The sequence below is a fragment of the Myotis myotis genome, unplaced genomic scaffold (genome assembly GCF_014108235.1).
Source record: "Myotis myotis isolate mMyoMyo1 unplaced genomic scaffold, mMyoMyo1.p scaffold_m19_p_7, whole genome shotgun sequence".
In the NCBI taxonomy this organism is placed as follows: Eukaryota; Metazoa; Chordata; class Mammalia; order Chiroptera; family Vespertilionidae; genus Myotis; species Myotis myotis.
Genome location: NW_023416379.1, coordinates 64,803,055 through 64,827,802, shown reverse-complemented (window position 1 = coordinate 64,827,802; position 24,748 = coordinate 64,803,055). Strand labels below are relative to the sequence as shown.

Sequence of the window (24,748 nt, the reverse complement as noted above, 5' to 3'; positions counted from 1 at the left end):
GTACAGAAACTCCGCCGGGAGTCTAAATATAGCAACAGCAAACTCCCCCCAGCCAGAAGCCGGGGCCCTCGCGCAGCCACAGGATCGGAGAGCTTGCTCCAGGGCGCTCTCCGCATCTGCCTGGAATAGCAGAGCATGGAGCAATCTCTCTTGCACCTCCACATCGCGTGGGTGTGAAGGGTAATAAGGGAAAGCGAGAGTGATTTTGGGTATTGGTGCTTGGCGCACAGTCAGCCATGTGGCACCTTTGCCAGCTGCCTGGAGCTAGTGCCTGCCATGGACGGGCTTGGGGAAGAGGAGGGAAGGAAAGCAGGGTCCTGCCAGTGGCCAGGAGCCGGCACCAAGGCTTCAGAAAAATAATAGCAGCAACAATAAAAAGCAAAACAGTTAAATGGAACTCCTGCCAGAGGCAGAAAGGAGCTGTCCCGAGGGAGTGGGTGGGTGTGTGTACAGGAGAGAATTGGGAGAGCATCTCCGAGGGGAGGTGACAGCAGAAATAAGACGTTTGCTTTAGCCTTGCCTGGGTTTTAGTCTTCTGGGAGAAATAAGGCGCGTGCAACTGTGTGCTATGGTTTTGTGGTGGAGGCTTCAGTTCTTTCCTTCAGTTTAACTTAGTGATGATCATTTTCTTTTCATGCTGGGGCTGGGCGTTGGGAAGGGGAGGTCACCTCTGCTACAAGTTCCCAAGCCTGGGTCCTTTCAATTTCCCCACGCCCACTGTGATGTGTTACTGCTTAGACTTTATTCTAATACAGAACTGCTGAAGGCCAGAAGCCGCATGCAGCCAGGGGCACCGTGGCCTCTCTCCTGGCCGAGGGCGCGGGCTTTGGCTACCAGAGTGTCAGCGGCGGTGAGAGACCTGGCTAGTCTTAACTCCCCGCGCGCCCCTCGCCGTGTAAGTCACAGCAGGCTAGAGTAGCGTGGGGACTCCAAGACACCCGTGCCCTGGGCTCCCCACCCTCCAGGATTTTCTCCCAGACACTGGCTGGGGCCGCCGCCGCCACTGCGAGACTTCGCAGTTTTAACACTTCCTCGGACTTAAATGGAAATTTCTTGACGGAGGGGACCGGGTGTTTTCTCGCGTGCTTCGCGGCACTGTCAGGCAGAGCCCCCAGGCGAGCCGTTCACCCGCGGAGGGGCAACTTTGGAGTTTTCACTCCCTCCCCATACTCCACCCCAGGGCTGGGAAGGATGGAGAGTTTTACTCGCGAGCTTGCTGTCTGGATCCTGGGATGGAATGAGCCGCGGGGAGATGCCGGTCCCCAGCTCTCCTTCTCGGCAGTAATGCCTTGTGGGGTTCCGCACTGAACTGCCAAGGACTGGAGAGCAGTGCGGGACCCGACGGCCACTGCCCGGAGCGTAGCCGGGCGCGCCGGCTCGGGACTGGTTGGTACCTGAAGGGCAGGGCAGGGCCGGGCCCGCTCACACACCCCTTGCAAAAGGATGGCAGGACCTGGCGCAGCAGCGTAGCGCCGGGAGAGAGCAGCGACCTGCAGCTGCAGTTTCTCCTCTGGGCACGAGGCAGACTTAACCTCCCGGACAGCTCCAACCCCCAGAGGGGACCAAACCAAACTTGCGCCTCCGAGGGCAGCTTTGCAGCCCCGTCCCCTCCGGGGGAGGGGGCAGACGCAGCCTGGGCGTGGAAAGTGGAGGGAGAGAAGAAAGGGGGAGCCTGGGGCTGGGTGTGCGCGCGTGGGAGCGCGCCTCGGAGCGCCCCGCACCACCCGTTCCAGCCTCGGGGACACTTCGGAAGGAGGGAGTGGTAGCCGCGGGAATCACAGGGAGCGAGAGAAATCCTCCAAGTGATGCCCCAAACAGGTCCGGATTGCGAATTCGAAGCTCAAGGCTGCTAGAAATTGCAACTCCTCCTCCGCACACCCCTTGCACCCCAGTCCCGAAGCCCCGGCGGTTTGCTAAGCTTCTGGCTTCCCTTCCGCCCCCCACCCCCCACCCCCAGGTCGAGGGCCCGAGGGCCCAGGTCCGCCGCGGCTTCCTCCTTGAAACCCGCCCGCGCGCATGAGGCCGCTGCCCCCGCCGCAGGCGCTGGCGCCCCCCTCGCGGTGCCCGTGGTGATGCCATGCCCCGCCACCACGCGGGAGGAGAGGAGGGCGGCGCCGCCGGGCTCTGGGTGAAGAGCAGCGCGGCAGCGGCGGCGGGCGGGGGGCGCCTGGGCAGCGGCATGAAGGATGTGGAGTCGGGCCGGGGCAGGGTGCTGCTGAACTCGGCGGCCGCCAGGGGCGACGGCCTGCTGCTGCTGGGCACCCGCGCGGCCGCGCTCGGCGGCGGCGGCAGCGGCGGCGGCCTGAGAGAGAGCCGCCGGGGCAAGCAGGGGGCCCGGATGAGCCTGCTGGGGAAGCCGCTCTCGTACTCCAGTAGCCAGAGCTGCCGGCGCAACGTCAAGTACCGGAGGGTGCAGAACTACCTGTACAACGTGCTGGAGAGACCCCGCGGCTGGGCGTTCATCTACCACGCGTTCGTGTGAGTACCCGCGCCCCACGCGCGCCCCCTGCCACGCCCGCCTCGGGGGGCTGGTGTGCCTGGTCCCCTGGGACGCGCTCCGCGCCCACGCCCTGGCCCGGTGCGCGCGCGTGCAGACACACACACACACACACACACACACACACTCACACACACTCACGCTCGCGCGCACACGTGGTGGCTTTTATTTCTTTGCACGTGTTTGTGGTCTTCCTCGTAGAGCCTTCCACCTCCCGCAGCCCCACCTCTCCCGCCTCGCCGAACCGAACCCTGTCTCCGCGCACACCCAATAAGCTGTTGGGCAGCTTGAGGCACCAAAGGCGGGAGCCAGGCGGACGTGGGACCTGAGCCGCGCGGTTAATTGGGAGCGATTAGGTCCCGGGAGACGTAAACTCCACCGGATAAACTCCCACGGAGCGGGGCGCCTGGGAGCTGGGAAATGCCCAGGGAGAACGTGTGCCCGAGGGAGGCTGGTTGAGAGTTGACTGGCGAGGTTAGGAGGTGGCGGCGGGGTACGTCGGGTGGAGAGAGTCCTGGGGGCGGGGCTGGGGAAGCTGCGGCTCTGTGGGGAGAGCAGCTCGGTTCTCAGTGCGCCCGGAAACACGCCTCGCCACCACCTCAGCCACCACCAACGGAAAATTTGTCAGTGCCTGTAGCCCTTCCTGCCACCGAGGTGGCTCAGGTCTAGACGAGGCGAGCAGGGCCGGACCCGGTGATGCTCCCAAGAAAGTGGTGGAGGCCACGGGGGAGTCTGGGACGCGGGAGCCCCGGCCGAAGTGCAGTAGCCGGCGCGCAAGTGGGCCGCCCAGGACAGGGATCAGCCAGTGGGTTAAGTGGGCATTTGTGGCGCTGAGTCCAAGTGTGTGTGTGCTAAGTAAGCCTTCGCCATCTAGCAGAGAATGCTTAATGAGAAAATGATTGGAAGCAAATGTTTATTTTTCCCTTAGGCATTTAAAACCTTTCAGTGGCTTTAAAGTTTACTACTGTTTTTCCCACAACGTCCATTCATTCAGTCTCCTGTTAGAGTTAGGTTTAGCTGGACATTTTAAGGTAGTTTTATGCCATTACTCTCTTTTCATTCTTTTTTCTTCTTTTTCTTATTCTCCTCTCTTTTTAGTTCCTTTTTTTCTTGTCTTTTTATGTTAAAATAAAATATAAAGACGTCAGCCTTAGGAGACCAGTAGAGAAAGTTGCAGCCACTGATACTTCCTTGTTTCCTAGTAAATCCGTTTTTTGAAAACGTGAACGAGGTTTCTTTTAGAAATGAGGCCTGCCATCCAAACATAGCTTCCACCTGGGATGGAGGATTGGCCCGGATTGAAATTTCTTTTGAAGTCTCATGCAAGAAGGGGCTGGTTTTGTAAATAGGTGAACCTGGAATTTGACCACGTAAGAGTCAGGAAATTGGTGGAGTCTACAATCTGTGGGGCTCTGGTGTCTGGAAAATTTTACAGTCCCGGATTGATGTGAACATGTAACATTAGGTAGAATATTCCAGCCAACTTTCCATCTTACAATGTATACAAGGAGATCGTTGTGTTGTATTATTATTACATCAAAAGCCATAACATTTATTATTCACTTGTGTAAGATTCACATCGATTTAGATGTGGTTACTTTAATAAATGATAGACAGAAACATTACTGGTGTTTTTTATGTTCACCCCCTCCAAGGTGATATATAATTAATCCTATTACCTAATGAGCCTGATAAATAATTTTGACCTGTCAGGATCTACTAAAACATTCAGCAATAATGATCTGCACTCAATTTGGCAGCAAAATATATACTGTATGGATAATGACTTTTTTAAAAAAGAGTATGCTTAAAATATTTATAGCTTTGAAATTTACATTATGATGCCTTTCGTGGCCTTTAATTTGGGGTAAATTATACATTGTATATTCCCAGAGGGTTAGAGACAAACTTTGTTGGTGCTGACACTTTATATGTCCTATGTGTTGCCCTTGAACCTGAAATGGGTACAACATCCCACCCCCCACCCACCCCCAGTATGTTCATGTTTAACAGGTTTCTATGGCCTTACAGAATTTCTAAATTTTGACAAATGATTTTTTCAAGAGGTTCAAGTTTGGATAATTCTCAGTTCCCTAGGCTTAATCAGTCTATCCATGTCTTCAGTAGTAGATATGAAATAAATGATGTAGTTTTCAGTACAATATGCTAATGTGAAGCTTTGTATTTTACATTTCTGGAGTCTGAAATTATAATGCTTGAGCATTTAGATAGAGGTGCTAGGTCCACATTAACACAATGAATAGTGTCATTTCCTAGGAGATTGTGCAACTACAGCCAACCCTGGGGTACAGGCCATCTTTGGCAATTGCTGCTTATGATTTTAAATGAGCTTTAGAATAGCTGGATGTTAAATGAATAAAGGAAAGTTAGTTTGAGCTGTGAGTCTAACAAGACTATTAATAATAAAGGAAATTATAAGAAAATTATTTCTAGAGGGGTGTAACTAACTAATTCCCTGCCAGCCTGGGAATCCCCAAATCTTACTTTAATAACAGTTTTTGTAGCACATTAAGGCTCTTGCCAAGAACAAGGGCACTGTGATTAATGAGGTACTTCGGGGATGGATTCACTTGGTAGACCCAAGTTTTCACTGCCAAGAAACAAGAAAAGTGTGTTTAAAGTTCTATTTCAGATAAAAAAAAATATGATTAATTATGCAAAAATTATTATTATAAAGGTATCTTTAATGGTATAATATGTGGTGTAATGTGTATATATATATCCTAGCCTCCTGATGAGATCGCTGGCAAGAACAAGAGATGATTTACTTCAGATACTTGCTTCCAATCTTTATAAATTGGTGGAGATTAGAAAGTCCATTCCCTTACTGTTCTTTAAGATTTACCAGACAACTATGTTTCCTGGTGTTTTCTGTCTTCACCTGTTCTTTGCTTAATAGACAAGCTGTTCAACTATGAGGGGACATAATTCTTTGAATGTTGTCTGTCTATTTTTAATCCCCCCTCTTTTTAGGAAAAGTTTAAAAATAATGGTGGTAGTAGAGGAACACATGATTTGCACTTGTGCATCAAATGTGGTTTTCAGAAGTAGCATGGGAAACTGTGGCAGATACATGTAATTCATCGCTTTGTACAGTGTATCTTTGTCTGGTGTAATGTAATGGATCGGAATTTATAGATATTTTAAACTAGAAAAATAGTCTAGTCACCCAAGCTAGGAACCTGGAAGTCATCCTTGATGCCTTCATTTTTCTCATACTTGCTCCTAATGGCCATTCAAATGATCATTAAATTCTATGTGTTCACTTTTCAAATATTTTTTCAAATCTGTTCCCTTTTCTCCTTCATGACTGCCACTAGCTCTTGTTGTTTCTCAATGTTTCTCCATTGGATTATATGTGATATTCTCCTACTTAATCATCTAGCTTCTGTTCTCAGCCTTTCAGCTCTATTTTAACACCACAATGTTCTCCCTAAAATGAAAACCTCATCATATCATTCCCTTGATTAAAATATTTTCATGACACTTCACCATGTACTCATTCATTCATTCGTTTATCCATCTGTAAACATGTTAGTGCCTACTATTTGCTAATTCCCAATTAATAAGGCAAAGGCCTCCAATCTCAAGGAGCGAAATGACTATACAATGGAATGACTCGAAATTTGTAAACAAGTATGAAACAACATTATCTGAGTTATTATAGAAGTAAGTACAAAGTCTCAAGGGAAAAGAGAGGGAAGTAGAAATGAAGGCAGAAAGGTAAGTACAGGCTTCAAAGAGGAAGTGAGGAGTGAACTGTTTTGACAAATGAGTAGTTAATTTTCAAGTGGTAAAAGCAAGGGAAAATGAGCAATCCTGGTAGAGAAAACAAGCTTGGGCATAAAAATGGAATTGTGAATCAATTTAGTAATTCTAGATACTGTTAAGTATTTTCAGGATAAGGGCAGTGACAAGAAAAGAGAGTAGAGAACTTGAACTTGGATGGCCTCAGATGCTGGCCATGGAATCTGGTCTTTATCCTGGCAGTAATGGTCATTGAATGGTGGTAATCAAAGGAATGTTGTAATCAGATACAAATTTTGGAAAGATCTGTCTTTCATTGGTTCAGTAAATGGATCAAAGGGTGTAAAATGAAGTCAGTATGGCCCTGACTGGCCCTGCTAATTAGAGTATTGGCCTATCTCGGGTTCGATTCCCGGTCAAGGGCACATACTGGGTTGCAGGTTCAATCCCTGGCCCAGATGGGGCAAATGCAGGAGGCAACCAATTTTCTCACCTCTCTCTCTCTCTCTCTCTCTCCCTCTTTCCCCCCCACCCCTCCTTCCACCCACTCTCTAAAAATCAATGGAAAAAAATATTTGTGGGTGAGGATTAACAACAAAAAATGAAGTCAGTATGGCTTGGAAAAAGATGATAGCGGTTGTCCAAGTTTTCCATTCATTCTTGTATTATTTAATCTATAAATTCATTCTACAAATGTCTGTTGACTATCTATGTGTCATGAACTGTTCAAAAAAGCTGAGAGATGATTACCTAAGGAACTTGGGCAGCAACTGTGAAGGCAAGAAGAAAGAGTTTAATTAGAGAAATGTTAAGTTGGTAAAATTGGCAGATTGTTTTCACCAATCTGATGTGTAATGTGAGAAAGATGATTCTGATTTGGGTGATATGGAGAATGAAGGTACCCCAAACCAGTACTATTTGGGACACAGGGCGAGGGGCACATTTTTAAGACAATATAATGAGTTTAGATTTGGACTTGATGGGTTTCAGATGTTTGTAAGACATTTAGGTGGAGATTTTAAGTGGTAAAAGCAAAACTGTGAACCAGGTACATTTGGTCTCTTACATCTAGAACTACAGTGGGGCCTTGACTTACGAGTTTAATTCATTCCGTGACGGAGCTTGTAACTCAAATTACTCGTATGTCAAATCATAAAGTGAATGAGTGAGACACGTGATGCTGGGCTGATGTTGTGGCGTTCACTGTGACGTTTGCTGTGCCAGCTAGCGGTGGGGTATCTGAAGCTGGCATGTAACCTGAATTTTAGCTCGCAACTCAAAGCAAAAAATCAGCCGAGAGATGGCACGTATCTCGAAAAACTCGTTAGTCGGGACACTCGTAAGTCAAGGCCCCACTGTATTTTTGATAAGTAGAGAGCACTCAATAAAATATTTTTGAATGAATGCATGCATTTACAAATAAAGATCTTAATATAGATGTCTACATTAGACATTCATGTTTGGAAGCCTCTAGCAATTCTGTGGTAGTTAAGGCAATGGGTAGAATGAGTGAGATAGTTCAGAGATGCAGAGTAAGATCTGGACATGGTGGAGGACAGAGTCTGGGGAATATCAACATGAAGCAGTGAATGGAAGACTAAGAGTTCACAGAAAAATGTGACAGAGCAACCAAAAGGCCAAAGAAAAAGTCAGGAGACTTTATTTTCACAAAAGCAGAGGAGGGAGATTGTAGTCTTCACTTTCCAGTGCTGTAGAAAGGACTAGAAAGGCGAGTCATTGGTCATGAAGGAGGTAACTGATGGCCTTTGCTACAGAAACTTCAGGGGGAATACTGAGGGTCACAAATGTGATCTAAGTGGACTGAGGATCTTAAGACTTAGGAAAGTGAAACAATAGTGTAAGTTAACTCCAAATTTCTTGGAATAGCTCACAAGACCTTTCATGACATGGCCTCTGCCCATCTTTCTCGCCTCATCTGTAATTTATACCCTGAGCCTCAGACTTACTGTCCTGTGCTTCCCTGCCATGTCTTTACTCATGCTGTTCTCTTAGACCAGTGGTCGGCAACCTGCGGCTCGCAAGCCACATGCGGCTCTTTGGCCCCTTGAGTGTGGCCACGAAGTTTCAATTGCACTGTACGTGCGTGCCCACACGTGGTATTTTGTGGAAGAGCCACACTCAAGGGGCCGCAGTTTGCCGACCACTGTCTTAGACTCTTCCCATTTCTTGCACTCTGGCTGTCCAGCTCCTACTATTTCTTCAAAACACAATTGAAGAGCACTTCCTATTGGGCATCTCTCCCTGCCTGCCAGAATGATTTAGGTACCCCTTGTCTCAGGTTCCATGGCACTCTATGAATGTCATTATGATGGTGCTTGCTCCACTGTGTTGGCATTGTGTGCTACTTGGTCTGTCTCTCCCACTGGAAGGTGAGCTCCCCACACAGAAAATATACTTGTGTCTGAATCCTAAGCACCTAGCATGATGCACTGTATATTGTATAGTTTCAATAAATGCTTGCTTAATGAGTAAGTAAATAATTTTCCCTGGAAGTTTTCCATAGGGGAATTTCTGAATGAACAAAAACTGAAGGAACTACCAAGAGTTTTTTATTTTTCTTGGAATATACTGATAGAATTAAGAGGAAAAATGTATGGGGCTAGCAGTAGAAGAGCAATTTCTTTGCACCCAACTTTCCCACTAATTAGCTTTGTGATTTGGAATAAGTCGTTTCACCCTTTTGAGTCTCCAAATCTTTATCTGTGAAATGGGTACAATAGTGTCTATGATCCAGCCAAGATGATAGAGGATATTGTGGATTACCTAAATACTATCATTAGGGGGAGTATTTGTAATATAGAGATATCTGATTTTTTTTTTAAGCCTGGGACATATACTAACAGGGTATTGATGATTTTATTTGGGTGGTAAGGTTATTGCTGATTTTATTTTTATATTTTTTTACTTGTTGACAGTATTATAGATGTCCCCTATTTTCCCTCCCTTTCTCCACCTCCACCCAGCCCCCGCCCCACCCCAGGCCTTCACCACTCTGTTGTCTATGTCTATGGGCTATGCATATATGCATATTAGTTCTTTGGTTACTCTCTTCCCATCCCTCCTCCCTCCAATCTGAGATCTGTCAGTCTGTTCCATGCCTCCACTTCTCTGGACCAATTTTGTTCATCAGTTTATTTTGTTCATTAGATTCCACATATATAAGTGAGATCATGTGATAATTATCTTTCTCTGACTGGCCCATTTCACTTAGCATAATAATCTCCAGTCCATCCATGCTGTCTCAAAAGGTAAGAGATCCTTCTTTTTATAGCTGCATAGTATTCCATTGTGTAAATGTACCAGTTTTTTTTATCCACTTATCTACTGATGGGCACCTGGACTATTTCCAGATCTTAACTACTGTAAATAAACTGTTATGAACATAGGGGTGCACATATTCTTTCTGATTGGTGTTTCAGGATTCTTGGGATATATTCCTAGAAGTAGGATCAATGGGTCAAATGGGAGTTCCATTTTTAATTTTTTGAGAAAACTACATACTGTTTTCAACAGTGGCTGTACCAGTCTGCATTTCCACCAGCAATGTACTAGGGTTCCCTTTTCTCTGCATCCTTGCTAGCCCTTGTTTGTTGATTTATTAATGGTAGCCATTCGGGTAGGTGTGAGATGACATCTCATTGTCATTTTAATTTGCATCTTTTCACATGTCTGTTGGCCTTTGCCCTTTTTTAAAATTTTTAATTTTTTATCATTTCTCTTCCTGAATCTCCGAGCTTCAGAGCCACCTCCTAATTGGTCATTTTAACTTTACTTCTAACTCCTGGAGAGGTCTATGCCACATAGTAGCCCAATTGATCTTTCTAAAGGAGAGTTCAACAAAACACATCACTCATCTGCTTGGAGGAGGAAACTGTTTATTATTGCCTACCTCTACCCAGTTCCTCAAAGTCAAGGGCTCTCTCCATCTTGTTCTCTGCAATATCATCAGCACCCAGAATGATGTCTGCCACATAGAAGATCCCCCCATGCATACAGATTGTTTCACTTACTGATACTCCAAATCTCCAAAATGTACTACTGGTTTCCTGGTAGAAGATACAATTTTGCTCTGTTGACCACTCTCTGTGTCCAGACTCAATTAGACTCAATGAATAAATTTACTATTTACATATACATTCTATTCTGAATTAAGTCTACAGAAATTGTTCACATTTCATTTTTGCTTTTACATACCTTAAAAATCACTGATTTCTTTTAACGTAGAGAGGCCTTTATATAAATTATACTGCTTTATAGCCTGTTAGCAAAATGTTCCATGTACCCTTCAAACCTGTTTCCAGAAATTTAAACAATGCTATAGTATTGGAGGAACATATAAATGTTGAAAAGTGTTAAAATATTAGTATTGGGAATATGATTACCTAAAAGAAATAAAACATAAGAAAAGACTATTTCAAAATGGAATGAAGTCTTGATACAAGAAACACTATAAACAAGGAAGATAGCCTGCACCTTTTGATTATTGCTTCTGAAGAAATGGTGCCAGTTTTAATTTTTAATTACAAATGGCTATTTTGGCAGATGAATATGCCAAGAGAGCATGTTTTATCCCAGCTCAGTGGTGTGAAACTACTTAAAGTCCAATTGTTGAATAGCCATAGTTCATAGTTATGTTTAATGCTTTATAGATGTTTACATTTTAATTTCCTTTTTCTTCAACTATTTATAAGTATTCTATTTGAAATGGTATTTGGTTGCAACCTGGGAGATAGATTGCCACACAACTGCATGTTTTAATAATTATTGAAATTTTTTGATGTGTCTCAGATTTCAGATGATCCTTTGATCCTTTCATATCAGTTTGTCAGAATGAGTTTCCTAAATGTTACCAAAGTCATCTATTTCTAAACTTAAAAGTTTAGACAGGCCCCGCTACCACCCTGGAGTGACAGCCCACCAAATTGCAGCCAATGCTGCTGCGACCCTGTGGGCAAAATTCTGCCCACTGCCCAGCACAGCCCAGAAACGGTCGCTGTGGGCTCCAGGTAATGACATCACGTAGCAACTCCCGGCTTCCTCTCCTTAGCAACTAGCCTCCTTGCAGTTTCTTCAGCCCAGGAACACGACTTGCTTTATAGCCAGGTGCAAACATTTTACACTTTAACCAAATGTCTATAAAGCATTTCCCCGTGCCTCATCTCATTTAATCCTCACAGAAGTCCTGGAGTAGCTATATAGGAGACTCAGTGGAATCCTATTTTCTTTTCATTAGCCAGAAAAACAGAGATTTAGACAGTTTAGAAACTTGACTGGACTGAAAAGAAGTAAGAAATGGTGGACCTTGAAAATGACTTCAGGTTTTCTCACTGTGTAGAATATAGTCAAACACTGCTAAATATTTTACCCTTTGTTCTCCCTGTGTGATCTCAATAATAATCTGCTTCATGTTGATATTTACTGCTGTGTTGCTGACAATTACCTGAAGAGAAATTGGGGTGCTTCACTGGGCTGGAAAAAGTTTAGCTAAATCAGAAAGCAGGTCTAATTAAGCAAGTCTATATATATAAAGCTCTCACTGGTGCCAATCGCACATGTGTGTTTTGACCTGTCATTGTCGATTGTGAATTTGGTTGACACTTCTATTGTAGAGAAAGGGCGAATAGCGATATTAAAATATTTCTTCTAATTAATTTTCTTTCAATGTGCACAAATTCATGCACCGGACCTCTTGTTTAAAAATAAAAAGAATCTTAAAGTTATTCTTGATAATGTGGAGATTATATTATAATCTGAAATATATTTAAATTTAAGAATCTATGAAGGCACACACTTTTTAGAAACTTAGCCAAAGTGTTTATTTCCATTTATAGTACCTGTGAGGTAATTCTAGACTCTCTATTCCTTCTTCAGTCAGGATGACCTTTTATAATGATCATGTTATAATTTCTCTCTTTTAAACAGTCATTTGATTTTAATATTTAATTAACAGCCATATGTGTACCAGTTAATGGGCTAGAGGCTGGTGGTTCAAAAAAGGGAGGGATGTAGATGTTGACTTCAAAGAAATTCCACTGGGGAAGATGATTAGATTTGAATTCAATGATCAACTTTACCTTTATCAATTTGATGAGTATGAGCAAATTGCTTCCAATACCATCCATTAATTTGTAAAATAGGAATAATAGTATTACATCAAGGTATCACAATATTTTATATATATACATATATATGTATATAATTACACATAACATGGTCGCTGTTATTAAAAATGGAAAGAAAAATACAGGTATTGTGGAAGAGGGCTATACTGCTATATTAGAGTTCCAGGATTTTATCTTGTAGATGATAGACAGTCTTTGAGGTAGGTGGGGTTTAGGCAGATAATAATGCAATTGAATTTCCATTTTAGATTGATACTCTGCCAGCTATGCTATGAATGATGGCATGAAGAGAACAAACTGGAGGTAGGAGATCAATTTTGAAACTGTTGTTCCAACTTAGAAAAGACATAATTAGGACTTAGACTGAGACAATGATAGTATAGATGAAAAAAACTATGGCAATAGAATTGAAATGTATTAATGAATAAATGAATGTGGAAGCTGAGGAAGAGGGACAGAGTTGTTATTTCCCTATTCCTGTTTTGGGTAGTTGGCTAGATAATGGAGCCATTAAGATTAAGATAATGGGGATGATAAAATGAGTTTAGCTTTGGAGATGCTGAGCTTTTGGTGACTGTGGGACTTCCAACTATAAATGTCTAGCAGCTATAGATGAAGATTTAAAACATGTAAAAAAGTAGAGACAAGAGATAAAACTATGTAAAGATAGAGGGCAATAGGGGGTAGATGTTTAATGTAGGAGTTGCCCATTGGTGATCAAGGCCTGTGGGCAACTCCTTCATTAAATGTCTGCTCCCTGGTGGTCAGTGCACATCATAGTGACCGATTGTTCCATTGTAATGGTCGCTTAGGCTTTTATATATATAGAATGACAATGTTGTTCAAGCACCTACTGTATATGCATGGTAAATATTTGTTGAAAAAATGAATGATAGTTAAAATCTCTTATGACCTAGTACCAAAAAATTAGGTATAACTTTGTAGTATTAGGGCTGTTTGTTTCTGTCTTCAAGTTCTAATCAGCTCATGTTCTAATTTTTCTTTTTTTTAATTAAATCTTTATTGTTCAGATTATTACATTTGTTCCTCTTTTTCCCCCCCACAACTCCCCTCCACCCAGTTCCCACCCCACCCTCTGCCCTTACTCCCCACCCACTGTCCTCATTCATAGGTGCGTGATTTTTGCCCAGTCTCTTCCCGCATCCCCCACACCCCTTCCCCCCCCAAGAATAGTCAGTCCATTCCCTTTCTATGTCCCCGATTCTATTATAATCACAAGTTCATTCTGTTCATCAGATTATGTATTCCTTTGATTTTTAGATTCACTTGTTGATAGATGTGTATTTGTTTTTCATAATTTGTATCTTTACCTTTTTCTTCCTCTTCCTCTTCTTAAAGGATACCTTTCAGCATTTCATATAATCCTGGTTTGGTGGTGATGAACTCCTTTAGCTTTTCCTTATCTGTGAAGCTCTTTATCTGACCTTCAATTCTGAATGATAGCTTTGCTGGATAAAGTAATCTTGGTTGTAGGTTCTTGGCATTCATCACTTTGAATATTTCTTGCCACTCCCTTCTGCAAAGTTTCTGTTGAGAAATCAGCTGACAGTCGTATGGGTACTCCCTTGTATGTAACTGACTTTCTTTCTCTTGCTGCTTTTAAGAGTCTCTCTTTGTCTTTTGCTCTTGGCATTTTAATTATGATATGTCTTGGTGTGGTCCTCTTTGGATTCCGTTTGTTTGGGGTTCTCTGCGCTTCCTGGACTTGTAAGTCTATTTCTTTCACCAGGCAGGGGAAGCTTTATGTCATTATTTCTTCAAATAGGTTTTCAATATCTTGCTTTATCTCTTCTTCTGGCACCCCTATAATTCGGATGTTGGTACTCTTGAAGCTGTCCCAGAGGCTCCTTACACTATCTTCGTATTTTTGGATTCTTTTTTTATTTTGCTTTTCCAGTTGGGTGTTTTTTGCTTCTTCGTATTTCAAATCTTTGACTTGATTCTTGCGATCCTCTAGTCTGCTGTTGGGAGTCTGTATAGTATTCTTTATTTCAGTCAGTGTATGCTTAATTTCTAGTTGGTCCTTTATCACAACATCGAGGGTCTCACTAGATTTCTTGAGGATCTCACTACATTTAACGGCGGTCTCACCAGTCTTTTCGAGGGCCTTACTAAATTTATCGGCAGCTTCTAGACAGTTCTTGAAACACCTTAAAAGTGTGGTTTTGAACTCTATATTCAGCAGTTTGCTTTCCTCCATTTCTGTCAGTTGTGTCCTGTTTCTTTGTCTCCGCATTTTTTATGCTTTCTTGGTGCACCCCCTTGTGGTCTTTGTGCACAGTCTTGTTGTAGTTAAGCCTTGATTGTTGTAGGTAACACTGGGGGGATTTGACCTCCAGACCAATTGGCTGTGAGAATCAGCTGTGTCTGCAGTGGGAGAACTTCTGTCCTGATCTCTAGGGAGGTGCTAATCTAGCCTCTGCCTGAGGCTATCCAGCAAATGCCTCTGTGCAAGGCTTGGGTGTGGTGGGTCCCAGGGGATCAACAGGGTGGGAGGAGCGAGCAGTTATGGCTGCTCTGAGTCCTGCCTTCAGAGGCTCTGCTTCTCAGTGTCCCAGCAATTGCTGCAAGTACCTTGGAGAGAAAGCTGCCCTCGAGTTCCTACTGATGCCAGACAGTCCTGCTTCTCCCGTTTGAATCTGGGTCCCCAGAGACTCGCCCGGAGCTGGAACTCAGAGCCTGAGACTCCCTTCCGAATGAAAAAGACAACCACACCCTCAGCCGCCAGCCCGCTCTGCATGCACCTCCGCACCTTAGTATTTTACTTTCGCACCGCACCTTCTCTGAGTCTTGGTATGCTTTTCTCTTTCCTTCTAGTTGTAGAATTTCCACTCAGCCAGCCTTCCTGTGGTTCTGGGTGATGTCCGTTCCATCTTTTAGTTGTATTTTTGAAGTGGTTGTACGAGGCAGCAATCTCCGGTGTTTACCTATGCCACCATCTTGGTTTCTCTCCCATATGTTTTTAATCCTAATTTTCCATTAAGTTTTTCCTGGTAGCTCTGGCCTATTTCCATAGCTTTATTTGCCTACCATAGTGTTTATTATTTGGACCATATATTTTAGCTTTTAATTACATTTTTGCATTGTCTTTTAATTGAATCATTTATCTAATTCTTTACAAAAAAATTGCACCTAAAGAAATCAAAATGCTCTCTTTTCTTGTATCTTCTATGTCGTCAAGTCACAGCTTTTATTCTTTGTTTTTAATCAAAATTCACCTAGCGTATTGCTACCAGAGAGACTATTTAAATGCTACAACTTTTTTTCCAAACAAGAATTTCCTTAAATTCTCCTTGTTTAAATTGTAGAGCAACTTGCATTGCAGTCCCTAACTGCTATAATAGCTTCTTAATACCATTTCCTGTGAATGTTAAATTTCTAATTTATACTTTCATTGCAGAATACCTACGATTCACTTAAAAAAAATACCAGCAATTGCTTCATTTAAGTTTCATAATGGCTGAATATAGAACCATTTGCTTCAAGTTGATTTTATTTCTTTAAATGAATAAATAAAATACTCATGTGTGTGTGTGTCTGTGTGTGTGTGTGTTTATCACACTAATATAAATACATTTATTCTTTGTCTCTCCTCCCACATATACATTTTTTTCTGGATATTTCTCCCTTTCTGTCTCCCACTTGTCCTGTTGTACTCCCTCCCCCCAATTAAATCACTGTTAGTTGTTGTTTCTTCCTTCTTCTCTTTGCATCTGCCTTTCTGGAATGGTGTTTCTCTTCATTTCTTTTAACCATGTTGTATAATTTGATTTCTCTTCCTCTTAAAGCTGTCTGCTCTTAATCAAGAGATGCATTGACCCTGTAATTGCTTGTAAGCTCCAAGACTGCACTGCATAAGTAGACCGGGCCACCTAATTTACATATCACACTGCAGTAATTAACAGAGGCCTCTAGAAAGATGGCGAGTAGAGAACTTTTCTTGGGGTTTTAGTTAGGCTCAGATTTCTTAGAAAATAAGAAAGTGAGGGCTTAAAATTGCTCTCAGGTTTTTAAATATCTATCTATTACTTTTGAAATCTGGGGATACTCAGATATTCAGTGAATAATTTGTAAAAGGTCATACTTTACATTTTAGAAGTTGACTGCTATATACAGTTGGTAAATACATTAGAAATTATTTTTATTCTAGATGGAATTCTTATAGAAAAAGGCATATTAAAGAAGTCTAAATATATTTGTAACCTAGTTAAAAGTAGTTAACTTAAAAATATTTATCTCAGAGCCCGGCCAATGTTGCTCAGTGGTTGAGCGTTGGCTCATGAACCAGGAGGTCCCTGTTCAATTCCAGGTCAGGGCACATGCCAGGGTTTTGGGCTCTATCCCCAGTAGGGGGCATGCAGGAAGCAGCCTATTGATGTTTCTCTCTCATCCATGAATCTATCTCACTTTATGTCTCTCCCTTCCTCTCTCTAAAATCAATAAAACTATATTTTTAATTTTTTTTCTTTCATAGACTGTTAATAGTCATTATGAGTTTTCTTACTTAGTGAGCCAAGGAATAGATCTATAATTTGGCAGCAACGAGCTGCAGTTTTCCTATTTAATTGGGAGATTAAAGCATGGGCTCAAAATGCAATTGTCTTAAGACTGCATATAGGATAGGAAATTACCTGTATTTTTCCAAAGCATAGACTTTTGAATGCGATTTCCATAACCATTTATAGAATGGTAACCAAGTTTAGGAAATCCATTTCTCTAAACCTGTTTTCTCACACCTGATTGAATCTAGGACTGGGTGGAGTTGAAAATTTAGATACTTCTCTCTGTGTTTTGAGTCACTGGATACATTTCTCAGATTTCTGATTTGCAAAATTAAGAAATAATTCTTCAATGTTTGTTCAGTACCTGATCTCATGCTATGTGTAAGGCCCTGAGTAGGAACTACAGGGCTGAATGGAAATAAAATGCAGCCTGTTCTCTCAAGAAGGATATTAATTTATCATCTACTGAACTACAAAAACATCTCTCTGAACTGACTTAGGATAAAAGCAAAGATTGGCCCTTTTCCAGCGGCATTTAGCTATTGCTCCTATTGAAGGGATTTACAAGTTAAACTCCAGGATCACCATATAGAGAAATGCTGAATGTCAGTTCTCAAGAACCCTTGAGAAAGTCTGGAGTTGGGTGTCCAGCTGCCTGTGCAGGTGGGCGGGCATTCTGCTCAGGGCATTCCCACACAGAGACCAAACACAGGAGTTCCCACTGATCATAGTAATTTTCAAAGAGTAGTAATTAAACTAGTTAAACTAAATGTTCTAGTTAATAAAACATTCTGAGTATGTTTAATTTGCTCCAAAGTATTTTCAAAAATAGAAAAGAAACTGATGCTTCTTTATAATACTTTGGGGGTGTTATTTTTTTCTCCCTAAAATGGCTTATGAACAATAATGTAATCTAAAGGTGTGTTGTTGTTTTTTAATCAAGTGAAATGCCTGTTTATTTTCAGTAAACACTCTAAGTTTCTAATATTATTAACTTTTTTATTCTAGTACATGGAAGGAAAATATTACACCCAGCCTTCCATGGGGCTTAGAATTCATCCATTCACTTATGTATTCTTTCTTTCATTTATTCAGTACTTGAGTGCCCACCACAAACCGTGTTCTTGGAACATTGTAGAAATACTCCTTCCCATTTGATTTTTGATTAACTCTCTTCAGGCTTGTGAACATGACTCTTTTTTTCAACTAGAGAGTGGCACTTCAGAGTAAAGGGAAGGCCAGCAGGTGTAAGAATGGTTGTTCCTTGTGATCCCTAAGGTACTCTTGATCTAGCTCCTTAAGATTACAACCTAACCTTTCAGAAGAATTTCCGAAGTTGATAGGCAGTCTGGTTAAGGAATTACAAGGTGCCATTAAATTAGTTTTAAATTTACCATGCCAGATAAAATCTTATAGCAGTTTTGTTCCATCAAATGGAAAAGACTAAGAAGTTGAATGGCAATACAAAAGACCTGGGGGAACCTATTTATAACCTTCCAGATAGGATCTTGAACCCAAGGGGCATCTGTTCTTATTTAAGGTGTCCTTGACAACTGGAAGAAATACAGTCAGTTTATTTAGGGACAACATTTTTACCAAGCTTGATCATTCAAATTGGCATCCAAAATGTTTTCTTAGAAAAAAGACAGATAAGTTTCTTTAAATTCAGACCCACCAAGGGAAAAACACAATGAGATATTTTAGAATTAGCCCAACGGAGCAAGGTAGCTACCTTAGCCAAAAAGTCTTACTTCAGTCTTGCTCTGAGATGGTCTTACAGACCTTCCAAAGGTAGGACAGGAGACACACAAAGAAAGAAAACAAGAATTTAGTCATCACATTTGTGTCAATCATGTTGACTTCTAGACAGTCATTCAGATCACCAGTTTGATTTGACCATACTTCAGTGGCCCGTTATTCCCTTCTGTCAGTAGAAGGGAATAGAAGGCATTCCACTGAAAGTGGAAGTTACCTTCAGCAGGAAAGATTCCCTTACATGGTTCCAGAATTTTTGCTTCCAGTGTTGGACTCGGTGTGTTCCTTTACAAATTACTATTCCCAAACTAGTTGGGTCATGCCACCGAGAGCCGTTTTCCAGGGCTAGTGGGTATGGAGTTTTATTCCAGGCTTCGGGGCAGGAAGTGAATAATAAAAATAAGTTCATAGATGGCACTAAAGTGAGGTCGCCTAGACAACCTTAAATAAGAAGAGTCAAGAAACCATCACATTGTGCTGAAGAAAACAGAATATCCCTCTAATTTAAGGGCAGATACCATAATTCACAACTGTTATCAGTGAGAGATCATCCATTTTTCCTACCAAAAAGGTTATGGCAATTACTTGAACCCATTGTTTTGTTTTGGTTTGTTGTCGATCCAAAGTCATATTGCAATCTTAATATAGATTTCCAAAGCACATGATAATACACTTAAATGATCTATTCACAATATATCTGTTGTACGCTTTTTTATTTTTATTTTTTTAAATATATTTCTTTATTGATTTCAGAGAGGAAGGGTGAAGGAGAGAGAGATAGAAGCATCAATGATGAGAGAGAATCATTGATCGGCTGCCTCCTGCATGCCCCCCACTGGGGATTGAGCCTGCAACCCAGGCATGTGCCCTTGGCCAGAATCGAACCTGAGACCCTTAAGTCCGAAGGCTGACGCTCTATCCACTGAGCCAAGCCGGCTAGGGCTGTTGTACGCTTTTTTAAAGACTTGCTTCAGGAGCCACATGTGAAGTTAGTGGTTTACCTCAGAATCAGTGTCTGGGAGGAAGTGAGGTGCAGCAACATAGCATGACAAGGGCCTGGCCTGGAGTCTTTGTTCTGGGAACAGGAAGAAAGAGAGAATAGGAGAAATTTCAAAGGGAAAATAGGACTTCTTAGTCTTTGATTAGAGTCTGGTAGGCAAAAGAGATAAAAGAATCAACATTTCCAAGCTTTCAAGCAAATGCGACTGTGACCAAGCAGAAGTTGCTTAATTTTGTTTTAGGGAGAGACCAGATATATAAGTAAGTGGACATGTAACCTATTTTGGCTTTGGGAAAGAAAGACAGAGGGCCATTAGTTACCAATGAGGTGATGGATGAAGAAATAATAAAGGTGTTGGGAGAAGAATGTAGGGAGAGAGTTGTAGGGAATACCAACATTTGGGGAGAAAAAAAGAGAGGAAGGGGTTTGTGAGAGAGACAGAAAAAAAGACTAGGGCAGTGTTCGGCAAACTTATTAGTCAACAGAGCCAAATACCAACAGTACAACAATTGAAAATTCTTTTGAGAGCCAAATTTTTTAAACTTAAACTATATAGGTAGGTACATTGTTATTAACTTAATTAGGATACTCCTAAGGCTTAGGAAGAGCCACGCTCAAGGGGCCAAAGAGCCACATGTGGCTCGCAAGCCGCAGTTTGCCGACCACAGGACTAGGGCAATATGCCAGGAATCAGCACAGATGCCCCTTGTGTTCAAGATCCTATTTTGAAGGTTATAAATGGATTCTCCCAATTGTATTGCCATTCAGCTTCTCTGTCTTTTCCATTTGATGGGGCAAAATAAAACTGCTATAGGCTTTTATCTATAGGAGGACCAAGTCTCAATGAAGGGATTGCAAGTGGATGAGAGGATTATAAAGAAGAGAAATGAAGATGTAAACATAAAAAAGGAGCAATAATGTAGAAAGCTGGGATGTGGGAGGAGGGGCCAGAACCTAGAGGAAAACCTGATGGTTAGGAGTAGACAGCATCAACAGGGCAGCACCATGTGTTAGGAGGACATCCAATATCACAGGGGGGGAAATCATGTCCCAGAAATAAGGCCAAAATAACCCAGCTATTGGGTAGTATGCTGGCATAGAAATCAGCATCCCAGAAGGGTGAGAGGTATCCTGGAAGGTCTAACTGGAATGAGGACTCCAGGGGAGAGGTGTTCAGAGAGCCTCCTGAGAAAGCAGGGAAATCTGGTTTGAAAGCAATCTTGCAGCCTCTAAGAGAGATGTTGATAAGTGCAAAGCAGTTCTAAAGAGTTTGAGATAAGACACCAAACAGTGCCAGGAGGGGAAAAGGAGGAGACAGATTAGACTGTGTAACTGACAGTTCAATGGTTGAAGCGTGAGGGAGAATGACTGATTAGGAAGCAACAGAGTCAAACTAAATCTTTATTTTCTAAGTACCTGGAGGTGCATACAAATATAAAAGCTTAGGAAAAGTTTCCCTCTTCCCCAAGGGGAAAGATTAAAGTAATTGAAAGACTATCCGAGATCCTAGAAGAAGAGAGAGAGGGGGTTTAGGTAAATACAAGGTTGGGATGTCAGCTTTGGGGTGTGATAAGGCAGCAGGAGGAGGTGGATAACATGGTTAATGACAGCAGTAAAGACCCTGATGGAGTTTGCGAGACCAGGTGGGGGACTCAGTGTGTGTGATTCTGAGAATCTCTTTGACAATGGTGTGCGGAGGATACTTCAAAGCAGATGGAACCACACACAACCCAGAGCTGGCAACCATGTGCCCAAGGTAAAGCAAATGAGAAATGCTCTAGAAGCCCCAGACACTGAACACGTGGGACCCTGAACAAACCTCTAACATCTCTCAGCATCGACCGCCTAATCCATGTGGAAATGTGCAAGTGTGAAGGCTCCTTATGCAGTGCGCGTGCACACACACACGCACACACACACACACAGTGTTCCTACTCCCTAACCAAATATGGTCTTTAACCTCTTTAGAGTTGGAAATACTGCAATAATAGGCCCAGGTAAAAATATGTGCTTAATGAATACATGAGTGAATAAAGGAATTAAAGTGGTATATTGTTTATTTTACAGCAGCACTGTATTTGGTGACAAGATTATATGGTCAGAGAGTCCCCGCCAGCAGTCACCAACCAGTGGTCCATGGACCACTGGGTGATCCGTGAGGCCCGAAAGGTTGGTGACCACTCCCTGAGCTTGAACAGAAAGATTTTTCTCAGAAATCAAGAGACATATTATAATCCCTTTTATTTTTAAATACATGGATAAAGCTTACATTGGAAAAAATTGCCAGAGGCTGCTGCTTTGCCACATTTAAGTAATAGGATTGCAGAGCTGGGAGGACCTTTGGTCACCTACTCTCATGCTGTCCTTTTTCAGATGGGAAGACTGAGACTGGGGAGATGTGAACTCCCTGGTGGCCGGGCCTTCCCACAACCCTCGCAGAAATAGCTTCGGTGTTAAGCCCTGTGATCTGCCCTAGCTTCCCTCTTGTGAAGATTCTCTAGGGTTTAAAAAAAGATGAAGAGTGACATTTATTTCAAATCCTATTGTTGGTGCAACTATTATATGAAGAATATTGCATTAAAAAGCATTTTAGTACCCTTTCACTGTGTGTATGATCAGAGAAAATATTTCTCTTTTACAATTCCTAAAAACCAGCAAAAGATATTAATGTCCATGACTTTTCTTTCTTCTAAAGAAGTCAAATCCTAAAGAAATACTGTCTTTGAGGCTTAAAAATATATTGACTTCCTCTTTACAGTCTCCAATAAATGGATAGATCAAGTAAGAAACAAATTAATATTTATATCTTCAGTTGCAGCACTGTGGTTTCTTTCCAGATATGAAAATTTTGTGAGAAATATCTCCAGAATTTGAGCAAATGGGAGTGGGAGTGGGAAAGAATATATATAAATGTTATATGAGAATTCCAAAAGCGTTTTTCTCTCCCTCTGTATCTCTTTCTGTCTCTCTCTGCTGCCTCTCTCTTTCTGTCTCCCTCATCATACTTGGTAAATTCATTAGAGGAAAGTAAATGTGTCCATCCAGAAATTCATCTGCATAGAAATGTGAAACCGATCTAGCTTATATGTCCAAGAGAGTCCCACGTAGGCAGGTGCAGCAGGATGAGCTGACCCTACCTTCTGAAAATCCTTGCCCTATTTCATGAGAGGTTAGGCATATTCCCAGCTTTGTAAGCCCAATATCTTTTTTTTTTTTTTCTAATGTGAATGGTTAAAATTTCCTTAAACTTTTTTTTCACCTCCTGGTATTTCTTTGTGTATATCTCATAAGATCTTCATGGTTAATATTACCATTAGAAAATTAGTGGTTTCAAGAATGAATTAGGAGGTGAAAGGAATTTGGGCGTTTGTTTAAAATTATTGAGTCACATGCATACATTGAGAGTGTGTACTTTATGTGCTTCTTCAGGCATCTTCTTATTTTTGCTAGGAAAGTTTTGAGGCCAAGAAGTGACTTGGAGAAAACAAAGGACTCTCATTTACTCTTATGAATAATTCATTATGTCGTAAGTTATTCCTATGAGTTTCAAATATTGACAGTACTCTTTCTTGGTCCTCATAACCCCCCTCACTGATGGTCCTAATTCAGTGCTGCTTCATTCACTACCCAAACACAGCCAGCAGGTGTGCTGAGGGGTAGAAATCAGGTAAAGGAGACACCTGCTTCTCTTTGGCCACATGGCTGTTGCTTTTTTCCTTAGAGAAGACAGTTGGTTTGGTGCCACAAGATAAAGAGCACTTTACAAAGGTCATCCTTTGTCTTGGAACAGATTTATACACAAATGCAGAGTACTTACATTGGCCCACAAAAAAATGGATGCTGAAGTCGTTAAACCCTGACCTTACCTACCCAAAGAAGTCTGGTTTTGTGGCATTTGTTAAACATCCTCAGTGCAGTAACCTGTGCTCAGCCACATCAAACTCAGGGCAAATCCCCATCCCATGTATTAATGTCAATCTATTAAATTTTTTGATGGCTTCTAAAGACAGCCTCAGCTACTATGTATTTATTACAAAGGCCAGAGTTTTCTTTCATTCAAAGATCTGGGTTGTTTACAAACATGTAAGCAAAAGAATGTTCCCTGAAGCATTGTTTTGGCACTTAAAAAAAATCAGAAACAACATAAAACCCTATCATTAGCAACTGGTTAAATCAATGATGGCAACATTGTCCAAGGGAAAACTGAATTCTTTGAAAAGAAAAAAGTAAAAATGCATGACGTTGTATAACGTGGTTTCTAAAGGAATTATTAGGAGAGAAAAAAAACAAGGTGTAAGACTGTATGTAGGATACACAAGAATCCACTTTTGTAACTTAAAAAAATACACACACTCAGTAGATGCTCATTATTCATGGTACTTAATGGTTTATAAAGTCACTGCAAACCAAGAATTTGTGAAGACCGAATTATTGCTCCTAGCAGAAATACAGGGTTGGAGCCTGGCCGGGCATGACTCAGTGGCTGAGCATTGACCTATGTATGAACCAGGAGGTCAAGGTTGAATTCCTAGTCAGGACACATGCCAGGATTGTGGGCTTGATCCTCACAACTGGGCATGCAGGAGGCAGCCATCAATGATTCTCTCTTATCATTAATGTTTCTCTCTCTCTCTCCCTCTCCCTTCCTTTATGAAATCAATAAAAATATATTTTTTTAAAAAAGAAAGAAAGATAAGTTTGGACTTCTTGGAGTTTTTGGTCATATTTTCATCAACCAATTAATACATAACCCAGTTTTATGTGTGTTTTTGTTTAAAGGCATGTTATTTAATGTGTAATTGATTTATTGATGTTAAATTCATAGCCAGTAGCACTATAACTCACATCTGAATGAAGCTTACGTTAGATGTATGTTCTCTAGAAGGCACATCCCATCCTTCTTGAACTTGAGAACTTTAGAGAGCACTCAGCACTATAATATACAGCAAAATACCCCCCCCCCCAAAAAAAAAAATTCAAACAGCATGGCATTAAGCAGACCTTGGAAAGGACCCTTGTTTGCAATATGGGAGCTGAAACAAGAAGGCAGAGAGAATCACTA

The 24,748-nt window shown here is 41.9% G+C and overlaps 1 protein-coding gene across 2 annotated transcripts in view; it reads left to right on the top strand.

Annotated features, from left to right (window-relative positions):
• Positions 1 to 1,500: 1,500 nt before the first annotated feature.
• KCNQ5 (potassium voltage-gated channel subfamily Q member 5) overlaps positions 1,501 to 24,748 on the top strand; it is a 518,442-nt gene continuing 495,194 nt past the window's right edge. The window contains exon 1 of one of the 2 annotated variants that reach the window (XM_036316808.1): positions 1,501 to 2,478. In XM_036316808.1, coding sequence (XP_036172701.1) covers positions 2,078 to 2,478 — 401 coding nt within the window. In that variant the 5' untranslated portion in view covers positions 1,501 to 2,077. The remainder of the gene's footprint in view (positions 2,479 to 24,748) is intronic. The other variant, XM_036316807.1, reaches the window with a different exon arrangement.